Source organism: Silurus aristotelis, assembly GCF_946808225.1.
Source record: "Silurus aristotelis genome assembly, chromosome: 7".
Lineage (NCBI taxonomy): Eukaryota > Metazoa > Chordata > Actinopteri > Siluriformes > Siluridae > Silurus > Silurus aristotelis.
Window position 1 is genome coordinate 23,217,523 of NC_139580.1, and position 14,490 is coordinate 23,232,012.

The 14,490-nt window shown below is 38.4% G+C and overlaps 1 protein-coding gene across 1 annotated transcript in view; it reads left to right on the forward strand.

Moving 5' to 3' along the window:
- Positions 1 to 3,542: 3,542 nt before the first annotated feature.
- Positions 3,543 to 14,490, forward strand: part of LOC310728593 (protein kinase C-binding protein NELL2a-like) — a 71,656-nt gene continuing 60,708 nt past the window's right edge. The window contains exons 1-3 of the mRNA XM_083546283.1: positions 3,543 to 3,926; positions 4,137 to 4,265; positions 12,669 to 12,819. Of these exons, the coding sequence (XP_083402409.1) occupies positions 3,875 to 3,926; positions 4,137 to 4,265; positions 12,669 to 12,819 (332 nt within the window). The 5' untranslated portion in view covers positions 3,543 to 3,874. The remainder of the gene's footprint in view (positions 3,927 to 4,136; positions 4,266 to 12,668; positions 12,820 to 14,490) is intronic.

Consider the following 14,490-nt stretch of genomic DNA (forward strand, 5'->3'; position numbering starts at 1 on the left):
ATTACTTACATTTAAACCCCATATTTATTGCATATTTATTTAACTGCTTAATTCAATGTTTACTCTTTATTTATGTCTACTGTTTATTCTTACTCTTTACAGTCTAGGCACCTTGGTCCTTAGTATCGACATTCCGTTCTTTTGTATACTGTGTATGTGGAAGAATGACAATAAAGCTGGAGTTGAGTTGAGTTGAGTTGAGTTGAGTTGAGTTGAGTTGAGCTGGAACTATCCTCAGCTGCACAGAGTGGTCTCTGACTGAAGAGAACTCGAAACGGGTAGATTTGTAGAGAAGAAATACAGGAACACTGGTCACTGGTAACTCAGAAGCATGTTTAACTTGACAGAGAAGGGGATAGGCACATAGGCAATTCCAAGGTTTCATAATTGAGCTGTGATCAAATATAACTTTGTGCATAATGAATTCACAAACTGTGATGCTTTTTCTCATTTCGTGTGAGTAAATTACACCACTCTATTTTATCAGCTTTGTCATTTCACGTTTTTAATGTTGTAACTGATGATGTTCTGTCACAACAAAAGTTGTGACATTCTCCCACACACATACTCAGATATTGGGGATATGAGCAAATATGTTTGCTGCATGTGACAGCCAATATGCACAGTGGATACTGAGATGCCTAAATAGAAATATGTTGTTAATGAGCAGGCTTATACAAAAAGCATGGCTTGATGTAGAGATAAATTCTTGATGAAATGCAAGGAAAAAACACAAAGGGGAATGGTGTTGCTTTTGCAGTAAGAGCAAAGAGCAACTATTTCAGTTGGTATGCAGTACAGCATGGAATTCAGATTGGTTCCTTGTCTTTTTCGCTCTGCTGCAAAACTGCATATCAGAGGCAGAATTAGATTTTTATCATTCTGTATGTAGGAGTCAGAGACTGACCTTTGTAGGGGAAACACCCACATCATAAGCTGAACATGAGGATAAAAACGAATAGCCAATATCAGCATTTAATATAACAGGCATAGAACAGGTTGTTGCTGTTTGTCTCATTTGTTCCTCAGTGCTTGTGTGGGTTTCATTTGGATTTCAATAGCAACCCTGCACCAGAGAATGATGTCCCATCTATGGAAAAGCTGTTAGCTCCTTGATAAGACTTCATCGTTTTCAGGACTGCCAAATAAGCCACCCAATCAAACGAAAGTCTCTTTGGATTCAAAACCTGAGCATGCTGATGCATTGGGCCTTTTACAGACATTGGTCAGAATTGTATCGTCTCATTAGTCATTTGCCATGAGTGAATAATCTGACAGTATATAAAAAAGGACAGAGCAGAGACAGTGGACATGAAGCAGACCAGATCAACTGGCACTAGCTTGGCAAGAGAACCCGATTTGATATCAACCCAAAAGCGGTTCTTCAAACTATGTTTGGCTTGTAGAGCAGAAGATTAACCAACATGAGTTTGTATGAACCAGCGAAAATGAGACTCTCATCTTAAAAACCGAAACTCCCCCACAGACGATCCTGGCTAGTCAAGTGTTTTCACACCTCACACAACGTGAGAGAGAAAAGGGGGAGCTGTTTGAGGTCTAAAACCTATTAGAGCTGAATTTGATGGGTAAAGAAGGGAGAGAAGGACTGATCAACATGCACTGTGAAAATCCTGGTGCTTTCCATAACATGGTTTGCTAGCTAAATGGAAAGGATATATGCTAGCTTTGTGTGGGTGACAGCAACCAAATTATTTTTTAATGATAAAGATTTATTTATCTCCAGCTACAATTCAAAAATATTAAATTCAATATATTCTATGAAGTGCTTGGAGGCAATGCTCTAAACCATGTCATACAATCCAGGAATACTAGCGGGCATGTTTTTAATAACAACCCGTGTTCTCCCTAGGCCACCTTATTACATTAAGCCCAAGGAATTGTCCACACTTTACCTCCAAACTCCAAACCCTACTTCATTTTCCCACTTTGTTCAACCTGCCAAACATTACGGATCACTTTAGGAAAACAATCAGACAAGTCGAACTCATCAAAAGTGCCCATTTTTTCTCAGTTCTTCATGTTGATGTATCCACAAAAGAAAAATCCATATATCCTTGTGCACATCAGTGCTCTACTACTCTCCCTAATATGGGTGAAATTGAACGGGTCTCTAGTGACTAATAGCAACAAATTACGTAAATGCTTAATTAGGTGAAATTGACTGTAAGCTGGTGTGTATTCATTTTGTGCTGCCAAGCAAATAAATGCAATGAAAATTTTAAATCTGATATCAAAATATCATTAGAATAAAATATGTGCAAAATCACCCTTACTGGTCATCTGTAATCTGCTTTTCCTTCTTTGGTTTTGTTTGTTCAGGTAAATGTTCACTGAGGCTTCCAAAAAAAAAAAAAAAAAGAAAAAAGAAAAACCTAAAACTCATGCACGTGATGAAAAACAGTTTACTCAAACTAAGAATCCTAACCCTGTGTACAACGTGAAATCTACAAAGACATGATATCCAAACATTGGAATGGAAGAACTTGAGTGTCCTGCACAGACTGCGGTCCTCAACCATACCGAACACCTTTCAGATAAACTAGAACAATGTCTGCACCTCACTCAAGATGAGTGCCTGTTCTCCCTCATACCCTTGTGGCTGAATGAGTGCAAATAGAAACTGTAGATAGATAGATAGATAGATAGATAGATAGATAGATAGATAGATAGATAGATAGATAGATAGATAGATAGATAGATAGATAGATAGATAGATAGATAGATAGATAGATAGATAGATAGATAGATAGATAGATAGATAGATAGATAGATAGATAGATAGATAGATAGATAGATTGGTTGGGAATAAATAGTCTGTGAAGACTTATGGCGTTTCTTGGTGTTCTGTTCTCTAATGGCTCTGGGGTAAAAACTGTTCCTGAGTCTGATCAATATTTTTTCTTCTCATTTCTAACAGATGTAGGCTGGCCTATAAGTCTAACAGAAGGCAACAAGAAGTATGGATCAAACGTGGATGAGACAGAGGGAGTCAGTGATGTAAACATGACTGAGAACAGAGACATTCCTGATCATCATCATCTTTTCTCTGCTTGTGTTCTATATGGTGGCTGTTCAGCCTGGATAAATTCATTAGTTAACAAAATTCGAAATTATTTTACATTAATATGTTAATATTATGTTAATAATATGTTAATGTGAGATCCAGTTACCAGCGTGACACTAAAACAGGTAGAAGTAATGGCTAATCTTTACTTAAGTACGTCAGAGCAAAAACTTCTTTACTTTAACTTGAGAGAAAAAGTGTAGTCAGTACTTCAACTTTTCTTTAAAGTCTTTAAGACATGAGTATCTGTACTTCTACTTCAGTGAAGGACATTTTGCTCTGATGGCTAGGTATCCACAAACATATTTTCCAATGCTACTGTTGTATATGAGACTTTGCCTGAAGAGTTGAGGAACACCAGTAGGGGGACTCTGTTTGGTCTCTCTCTCTCTCTCTCTCTCTCTCTCTCTCTCTCTCTCTCTCTCTCTCTCTCTCTCTCTCTCTCTCTCTCTCTCTCTCTCTCGTATTAGGGGAAGGGAACGATTCCGCAAACTGCTTTCTTTCAGTCCACCTTCCCACGTGTGCAGAGCAGCAGCAGTCCAGGTTTAACGCGTTTATTTGCAAGAACCGCACGTTCTTGTGTTTGTTTGAAGGGTTTATTATTATTATCATCATCGTTATTGTTAGAGTTCAGAGCTTTGGAGCTGATGTTGCACTGATGCGGTGGACAGCAAATCGGAATGTATAAGGCAGCACTGGGTTGAATAACACGGCCGCCGCTTTTGCGTAAAACGCACCATTTTTGGAAGAGCAATACAAAAATAAAAGATGGACTAAATCCCATCCATCATGGGTTTATTACAGTTCCTGGTTGCGTCCGGATTACTTTTCGTCTCCTCAGGTAGGTAGACCTGGCGTTAATGTCCGTTTTGTGGTGATGCTCAGTGATGCTCAGTGAGGTTTTTACAAACAGTATTCACAATGGAACTTTATTCCAACACGGGATTTCCTGCAGTTTTTTTTTTGGAGAAATGCCACTAATGCATTACAGTGGTTTGGTGCTGATGCTGATGCTGATGATGGTGGTGATTTGTGTTTTTGGTGCTTGCAGTTGCAGGATTTGGTGTGGATCCTGCGCTGCGCATCAGTGTGTTCCAAGATTTCAGCCCTGGAGAGCAGTATGAAGGAGTTACACAGGTGCAGGGCTTCAGTGATGAATCCAGAGCCTTCTTGTTTCAAGGTAAACTCAACATACACCTTGTGCTATATATTGATTGTTTTATGCTGCCATTTCTTGGAGCCATGAACTATAACTAGAATTAGTGCACCTGTATTGTACAAGCCTTCATGTGTTCATTGTAGTCTCAGTATAACAAAGAAAACCAAAACAATTTCTTCACAAAATAAATAAATGAATAATAATTTTAAAAAAGTTACAGCACCCAAAACCATGTCCCACAGGCTTTCACAGAGGACAAAACAAGAAAGCGCTTGTGGATATGCTTTATCAAACAATATAATACCAGTGCAGTCGTGTATTCCATCCAACTGTTCTGCTATTATTTCCATGCTATGATCAAACTTGATGGAATATAAAAGAAGTGTAAGAAGTGATGATAAAGAACTCACAATGATAAAGAAGCGAAATAACACAATAAAAAGTAATGGATGTAGTTTATCTTTTAAACTTCTTGAAGACACAGATAGCCAACAGATAGCCAAACAGATAGCCAAATATGGTCTTCATGAACAATGCTAGAAGTTCCTACTAGTTTATACTAGTTCCTAACCAAAGCTTGTGCACGTGGAATCCTGGCATGCTACCAGCACTTACCAAAAAATTACTTAGACAAAAGATTAATGCCAAATAATGTAATGTGAATGTTCAATTATGTGATATGATTCACATAAGACCATACATACACAACAAGAACAGCATACCTTGAACAAAATGGATGCAATTATATGGTTTGTGGAAGCCTGCGGGAGAGTTTAGCAATATATCCTACTTTAAATGCAGGCATGTTGCATATACACACACACACACACACACACACACACACACACACACACACACACACACACACACACACACACACACACACACACACACACATTATTTTTAATAAATAATTTTAAACACCTTCGGTATGCGGAGAATAGTTTTTTTTCAAGATCATTATTCTTTGCTATGAACACTGTGTCAGACTCCAATCCCAGAAGGCCGTGGCACAGTTTAACAATCTATGTCATCCAATACACCAGGTCCAAATCATATGCTAATGACCAAGACTTTTAGAGGAGAGAAAATAGAATTTTTTGGGGGGGGTTTTGGCCATCAGAAGAGGTCTCACTCCCTTGATTTAAACTTCTGTCAGAATCAAGAATCGTCATTATTTATAAAATTATGAATTAAAAAAAAATGTATTATGTAATAGGGGGAGTGGTGGCTCCAGCGGTTAAGGCGCTGGGTTGCAGATCGGAAGGTCTGGGGTTCAAGCCCCGGTATCGCCAAGCTGCCACTCTTGGGCCCTTGAGCAAGGCCCTTAACCCTCTATGCTCCGGGGGTCCCTTACGAGGGAAATATCAAGGTCCGTGACGTCGGAGTGACGTGGGGCCGCCTTCCCGTGGGCTCACCACCTGCAGGAGGGACCGTAAGGGACGGTGCTGTGAGGATTGGGCAGCAGTCGAAGGCGGGGGCCTGCTTAGACTGCTGCCCCCGCGACCCGAATTACGGATAAGCGGAAGAAAATGAATGAATGAATGAATGATGTATTATGTAATATGTGATATTTTGAACATAATCATGCATATAGTATATTCTAAATCTGGAAAGAATCTAATTATTGAGTTTTTGACAAGCATCTACCAGAAGTCATTATTTTTATTAAAATATATTAAAATGGCCATATCTTGAAATCCATGACTACTGTACAATGCTGTAGCTGTAGGTTCATGCCACTTTGTAAGGTTTTGTCATTTGTTTTTCATGCTAATCTAGTGAATTGTTCAATTCATGGATGGTTATCACAGATTAGTTTCCTCCTCATTATGTTTTAGGAAAACAGTATTGTCGAATTTTTTTTTACAAGAGGAAAATTGCACATTTTTCCATTTGAATTTGATAGTTTTGTGCAAATGTTTCTTTTTTTATTCCATTATAGTTTTTGCAGATTTTAATATAATATTAAATCCAATAATTATGTAGTTCTCTGTGTCTTTCTGTGTGAGTTCAATGGGATTGCATCAAATCACAAAAAAACCTCCAAATATCAAATTCAATTTGAGTCGGTGCTCATGAAATTCTGTATAAAAATCACACGCACATAAATTAGATTTTCTTTCCTGCACCTCAGTAAATGACATAGCTGGACTGCAAATGTATGTAACACATCACCAGTATTTTTATTACTGTTTCTTGAGCTAGCTCATATTCTTGCGGTGTAGAGGGACTCGGGCCCTGTGGAGCCATATTCAAACTAAAGGCTGTGATTTTGAGTGACAGGGCAGACTCAAGAGAGAAAAAAAGCAATATTGTAATATTAACCTTCCAAAAATAGACACCAGGATGTATATTATTTTGTGGTGTGTATCGTAGTGGCATATTTATGCATGTATTGCATGCGATATCTATTCTTGGCGACGTTCAATAGTAAAGATCGAGGTGTCTGACAGATTAACAATTGTGATATATATATTTTTAAATGAACAGTACATGCACGTTTCATTTTCCAGGTTAGTAACATATTTTAGATTACTGAGTAAAGATAAGCATTTCAGTATTCGAAGTTCTCAGGCTTTCTCTTAATATTCTCTTCTTCTGTGCTTTGGGGTTGCTTCTCTCTCCTTTTGTATCACCATATCTGTATCTCCCCATCCTTTTCTCGCACCTTTTTTGTCTCTCTAGAGCAAAAATCACATTCAAACTAGCTCTTACTTCCCACATGCGAATACACTCATACACACCACCTACACCTATTTCGCAAAACAAGCTTGATATGTAAATGCATCACCGGGTGTTGCTCTAACTGACATTTAGATAGGCCCGAGGGACTGATGGGATAAAATTGGAGAGCCTCAACCATGTATACCTCTCCTAATTGGGACAAGTGGCATGAATGCAGTAGGATAGAAGCTGAACTGAAAAACTGTCATGTTGTTAGGACTGTCAGTGTGTGCCTATGTATGAAAAACAGAAGTGCCAAACTGCGGTCAGGGATGGCCAAAGCCTTGAAGACATTTATTTTCCTTCTTGCAACAAACCAAATCCAGCACAATTTAACAGCTTTGGTAATTAGCTGATGAGTTAAATTAACTGTGATAAGTGAGGTAGAATGTCTGCCATCTCTGAAGTAAAAGTGTCCTCGAATGTCATACGCTTTATCTGCTGCGTTTTTGTTTTTGAATTTTGTTGCGCACCAAGGGGCCTCCATATGGACATGTCTTAGTTGTATACGCTTCGCTTCATTGATGATCAACAACAAAAAAACACGAAAAATAATTTTTTTCTTCAAGATGCTGATTTGCAGCATTTGGACTGCTTCAGGCATATCTGCAGTCATATCTGATTCCGAGTGCATTGGCCAGTTTTATTTGCTCAATTTACAGTCACACTCTAACGCTTCTGATTAGTTCTTTGAGTGCCAAGGACGTATTTTTTATCCTTACAGGCCATCACAGGACAGTCAGTCAGAGTCTGCTGCTCAAAGTGCCATCCCAGCAGATTTGAAGGTGCCCTTTGGTGTGGAATTCATGATAGGTGCAAACAAATAGCTGATAAATCTGTGGTTTTAAGGCTGCAGCAGTCTGACTGTGTATGGATGACTGGAGTGTCTGCTGAGGGTTTTTCATTTGGATAATCAAGATGAATACAGTGATTCCTCCATATGTTACTCATATTGCCCAAGGGAAGGTGTGTGTAATGACAGTTTTTAGCTTTGTAGGAGTCCTTGGAATCTAAGATAGGGGCTGGCATAGATTATGCTGCTCTTTTTCAGTGAATAGTTTAGGAGTAACTGACACCATACCAGTTAGATGGGGATATTCATAATATATTTGTATTTAAAGATTAAATGCAATAAAACATAATGATAATAACAAGCAGGTTTTATACAAATAGCTCATAAAAAAGGTGCTGACTTTGGCCAATTCATTCAGTGTTTCAGGCAGTCGGTTCATATATTCTTAGATGAATGAGCTTTAAGGAACTAGTCAGGTGTTGTACTACTAGACCATATGTTCTTTAGTTCAATCGAAACACATCTTTAAAAATTAAAAAGCTACAAAAACGTTTTTATATTTACACGTGTTCTGTGTGTTTTCTTGGGTTTAGTTGCATTTACCGTATTTTTCGGACTATAAGCCGCTACTTTTTTCCCACATTTTGAATGTTTTTCCACGGCTTAAACAACAAAGCGGCTTATTTATGAATTTTTCCTGGGTTTTTCCCGGTTTCACAAACTTCAACCCAAAAAACTGAACCCCATAACATTAGACCAATAAAATGTCCGAACGTATGTGTTCTGAGCTGCACGGCATCAGGAGAAAAAAAACGTTTTTTTTAAACGCACGACGATGCCAAAAGATAAATTCCCGAGAGAAATATTTGTGAAAGGAAGGAGGAAGACAGTGAACAATGACTTTCTTGGTAGGCTACTGTTTAAGCCGTTGTAACGCGTTGAGTCTGGGTGAAGGGAGAGCTCGCTAACTCCAGTTGCAACAGAAATCATATAAGCACAGACAGGTTTTCAAAACCCGTGCTTTTTTATTTTTCTTGGCAACAGCGTTACGGGTTAGTCAAAGAAACGTAGAAATGAGCATCAGAAAATAATAAGGACATAACCCTTATCTTGCACACATGCAGTAATAGCGGAAAAATGCAGTGCCAGGCTGTTCCCAAAATACCGCTATGCTCCTAAAGGAAGCGCAACATATTTCACCCGTTACACCGTGTGTAACGTGTCTTTCGTTAAAGCCTGTGTAAATTACATTAGTGTAGACGGCTTATAGACAGGTGCGGCTTATTTATGTTAAAAATAAAAATACATGTAAAATTCAGTGGGTGCGGCTTATATATGCGCTTAATAGTCCGAAAATTACGGTAGTTGCCATTTTTGCTTCAACTATGGACTAAAAATACAAATGACAGCAATTATTATTATTATTCATTTATACCAACCAGGCATAATTCTACAGCCACCAATTAGGCTTAACATTATGACCACCTGCCTAATATTGTGTTGGTTCCCCCTTTTGCTGCCAAAACAGTCCTGAACCGTCGAACATTAACAGCATTTTTTCAGCAATTTGAGCTACAGGAGCTCATCTGTTGGTTTGGTCCACACGGACCAGCCTTCGCTCCCCACCTGCAATTAATGGGCTTTGACTGCCCATGATCCTGTCGCCAGTTCACCACTGTTCCTTCCTTGGACCACTGTATTCTGACACTGCAGACCCCATAAGAGCTGCAATTTTGGAGATGCTCTGACCCAGTGGTCTAGCCAACACAATTTGGCCCTTGTTAGACTCACTCAAATCCTTACGCTTGCCCATTTTTCCTGCTTCTAACACATCAACTTTGAGGACAAAATGTTCACTTGCTGCCTAATAATATCCCACTCACTAGCAGGTGCCGTGATGAAGAGATAATCAGTGTTATTCACTTCACCTACCTGTGGTCATAATTTTGTGCCTGATCAGTGGATTTATTTATTTATTTATTTATTTTCAGAAAGAATGCAAGACAATTGGATCGGTTGTGTTCTGTTATGAATACGTGTCTGTTATGAAAACGGTTCTTGACTATTGATTTCACTGCTTTGTTCTAATCTATAAAAGATATGTCCTGAGGATATGATAAGCATGTTGATTTGCGATCGAAACCATTGTTTCCCACGAATCCTGTCAATATCCCCTGTGTTGTGCTTCTATAAATTATTCTGTAGATGCTTCTAGATGTCTCAGCAGTATTATAGATGGAAGTTTAAATGGACTACTTCTTTGTAATACTCTGAATTAAGGTAGGATTTGGAAATGTAATTGCTTCTATAATTATGATGGAATATTGTTTAAAGCATTGAAATTGCTTTATTATAGAATTTAGAGCGTCTGGTTTTCTGCTGTGAGAAGCGGTACGGACTAACTGATTAGCCATATGAGCAGTGAGAGCTGTGAGCTTTTATCTCTGCCTTTTCTCAGTGGTATATGAAGCATCTCCAATTGAGAGCAGGTGGCCACCTTCTGTAGATGCTTGCCAATACCTAATCGACCCGCATCTCGTGCAGTGAAACTATTGATTTAACCTTGGTGAGGCAGACCAGGAAGAGGAAGAGCGCTTCATAGCATTGGCTATCACAGAGGAGGATTCATCCATCTCTACAGCTTCAGTTTCCCCTCTTTTTGTCATGTTACTAAGATAATTGACCAATCTCCCAGACTGAGAGTGGTTGAAGGGTCGCAACCATATGGGAGGAGCTGTTTCTATGGATACAGTCATTTTTTGGATGCACTTTGGAAATCCTGAGCAGCTGAACCCCTGTCTCCCCCACTGTCCTCTATTCCTCCTGCCTTTCCCCTGTGAAGACCCTGTAGTTCTGTGTAAAGATGAAAGGTTCCTCTTTTGGCAGGCTAGAGAAGCTAGAATCACGGGCAGACTAAAGGCTTAATTTAATCAAATTGACCAACAGTTCATGTCTTTCAAAATATTACACGCATGCAGGCTGGTCTTTTCTTCAATAATGCATAAATAGTACAATTTCTTTCTGTTTTAAAGAGTCCATTCTGTCTCCTACTCCTACTTCGATTGCCATCATAACAGAAGAGCACAATCCCAGTGATCTTGGGGTTATGGATATGAAAGTCAACTGTCACCTAGCTTAAGTTTTAGGCTGAACACTTGTCAGAATGTGCCATTAAAGTGCCAGTAAGACTGAATCATAACCATTATGGTTTCAATCACGATTCATTGAATCTCCCTCCTCAGCCCAAATCCACTGCTTCTTTTCTCAGCAAGGCAAGGTCTTTACATCTAGAAAGTCAGTTATTATTTTGTTAAAAAAAAAAAGAAAGCATTCCAAAACCTCGAACGTGACCTTTACTGTGCTGTTACTGCTTTACTGTACTTATTTGTCAATGATGGAAAAGACAGTGTTATAGCATTCCGTGTGCTTCAGCCATGCTCATTAGGCTCAATAGCCCCGAAGACCATAAATAGTGTTATAAAATGAGTGTTTGCTGGTGTTGTGTAGCACTAAGGCTTTCTCTGTTCTCTCTCTCTCTCTCTCTCTCTCTCTCTCTCTCTCTCTCTCTTACACACACACACACACACACTCCCTCTCTCTCCCTCTCCCTCTTTTTCTCCCAGTGCCAATCTTTAAAAAAACATTTTTTTTGTATTTTGCATTATGTTAATTGGATTCCCTTGCCATCTGGAACAGCGTGAGTATTACTGGAGACGCTGCTGTTGTAGTGGGCTGCCTGGATCTCAAAAGTGTGTCATGGCTTCCCTCAGCTGCCACAGTGAACCCTTTGATGTGATCACGTCTGAGGAACCTGATAATTTATTGATGTCTCCATTAGAGTGGCAGTGCCTTGGCTCAGTGTTACTGGGAACTAGGCAAAGTTCAGGTGGGAGGCAAGGAAAGACCAAAACAAAATCTCTCTGCTGCCTTCTTGTGTGACAGATTTTCTAGCACCTAATCCAATACCGTGTACTGTAATGTACTATTTATCTTACAAGTTTTAACAATATATTGTATAGAGCAGAATATTATCATGTTGCCATCTTATTTCAATCCTGAATGTCTATAAGGTGAGATGGAATAAAGTGATTTTAGGGATAGAATAAATATTCTGGGACTATTTCCACCAAAATATACATAAAATAGTTACATATAATGTGTTACTCCCCAAAATAAAAATGTATTTGTTCTGGTGATGTCCACTGGCATTCTTTCACCTGCAGTGTGATATGTAGAATTATGGGATAAGAGGGATATGTCTTGAAGAATTGGTCACATCTCAGAATAATTTATGTTTTAGACACAATCATAGTGTTCTGATCATTCATATTGTTCTGACTGGATTTAAAAGCTCTGTAGCAATAAGATGGTGGAGAAATCCATTTACAAAAAAATGCAATCATTTTTTTCTTACCCCATAAACCTACGTGTACATTATTACACATCACTCTGAATTACACATTCAGACAATTAGATTCAAATAGAAATTGTTTCTTGGCACACCAAATATGCGTGTTTGCTTCAATTCACAAAACATTTTATTTTCCTGAACCAAATTCTTAATGTTTTTCAAATATATCTAATTTAATCTTATCTTAACTAGATGCATGTACTTTTCTTAAAAAAAAGAACCCCCAGCTCAATTAAGAGACGTGTTTATAGTCTGTTGCCTCTGGCTCCAAATTGTGCAGTACTTTGCATATACATAAAAAAATCCCTGCTGCATTTTGTTTATTACATGCCTGAGCTTCATATCGCCCTGATGTCATTTTTGCAGCCTTTTAAGTACTCTGAAGCTGACTATACTATTACTAGATGATCGTTTACTAAAATGTATACACACATTTTCCGAAACATTCTGAATTGTTTCTGTACTTTGCCCTCATTTTTTTTGTTCTTGGCAGGTTCCTCCAGGAGTGTGAAGGTGGCTGAAGAGACGGCCCAACACATGCTGCAGAAGCTGAGAGGCAGAACTGAGTTTACCATGGCTGTGACACTGAAACAGAAGCTGCTCAACTCTGGAGCCATCTTCTCGATCCACCACGCAGAACAGAGGTGATGCAGGAGCTTCTAGCACCTTAACAAATAGCAATTATTCTTTAGCTATCAAATAATCAATATCACATACACACGCCTGGCAGTTACAATTCAGGGCAGAAAAATGGCTAATGTTTAATGTTCTGGTTAAAGACATGCTATTCTTTATTGGCTAGAGTGTAGTGTATAGTCTAGAAACGTGAACCTGACAGGATAATGCGAGGGTCTGGGAATGTAATTTATGGATGGAGAACAATACAGCAAGGTTAGAGAGCAAGTCCTTCTACTGAATGCTTCTTAACAATTGAGAAAGCCTATTTCCTATTGTAGAGCAGTATGTAGTACAGTGATCTCTCTAGCTCGCTCTTGCTCTCTCCCTGTTGTTCTCTAGCCTGGGCTCCACATCAGTACTGTTCTCTCTGCACAGTGATCATTTTCTCTGTACCCAAAAGGCTGATTAGATTTTTTTCTTTTCTCTAAGCCTAGCCAAGAATTACCACTCAGCAGACTTTCCCTAGGCTTGACTAAGAATCATTAAAACACTGTTCTGCTCTGCTCTGATTGTACTTTACCCGGATAATTCTATTCGAGCTCTCATAGCTCTCCATAGCTCTATAACTTTTCTCTAAACTGTTTGTCACTAGTAGCCACAAATTACACATTAATTGTTAAATGATGATAATATTAAATGCTTTCCATTAATAAAAATATTATATATTGTTAATATGGGGCAGCATGGCACGTTTGCCTCACAGTTCTAAGGTTGGGTTACTCTCTGTGCTGGGCTTTGCACATTGACTCTCCTCATATCCATTGAGGTTTCCTCTGGGTTCTCTGGTTTCCTTCCATTTCTCAGAAACCTGCATGCAAGGTTATACTGAAATTGCACCCAGATGTGTATGACTGTTTAAATGTGTGTGTGTTGTGTGTGTGTGTGTGACCCTAACCAGTATAAATGTAAAAAAAAAAGATGAAATAATGAAAGAGTGAAATGAAGAGTGACTGTGTTGTTGATCTTTTTTATGGTATAATTATATATTAATTCGAATTGTCTGTTCAGCTGAAATATGTGAATTTCCCTCTGGGATGAATAAAGTCTGTCTGTCTGTCTGTCTGTCTGTCTGTCTGTCTGTCTGTCTGTCTGTCTGTCTGTCTGTCTGTCTGTCTATCTATCTATCTATCTATCTATCTATCTATCTATCTATCTATCTATCTATCTATCTATCTATCTATCTATCTATCTATCTATCTATCTATCTATCTATCTATCTATCTATCTATCTATCTATCTATCTATCTATCTATCTATCTAATCTGCATGTTAAAATGCAACTCCTTAAAATCCCAGGCTTTAACATAATCTACAGTGTGAGCACTTATTACTATTTCTATAAAAACAAAACCCAGAAACACTAAGTGCAGCTGCAGAACATGACACAAATAAACAACAGAAGTATGACCTATAAATCGAGTACACCCACAGTACTGCATTCACTGAAGTTAGTAAATGAAGATGCTGGTAAAAGGTGTTAATTACATCTTACACCATAGACTGTTGAATTGCCCAATTTGATTGTTTAGAAGAAGTTGATTCCTTTTTTTTCTTTTTATAAACATTTTTATTTTTTATTTTTACAACTCTGACAGATGTTCCGGCTGATGTTCATCGCACTTTTTTATATTAATGCG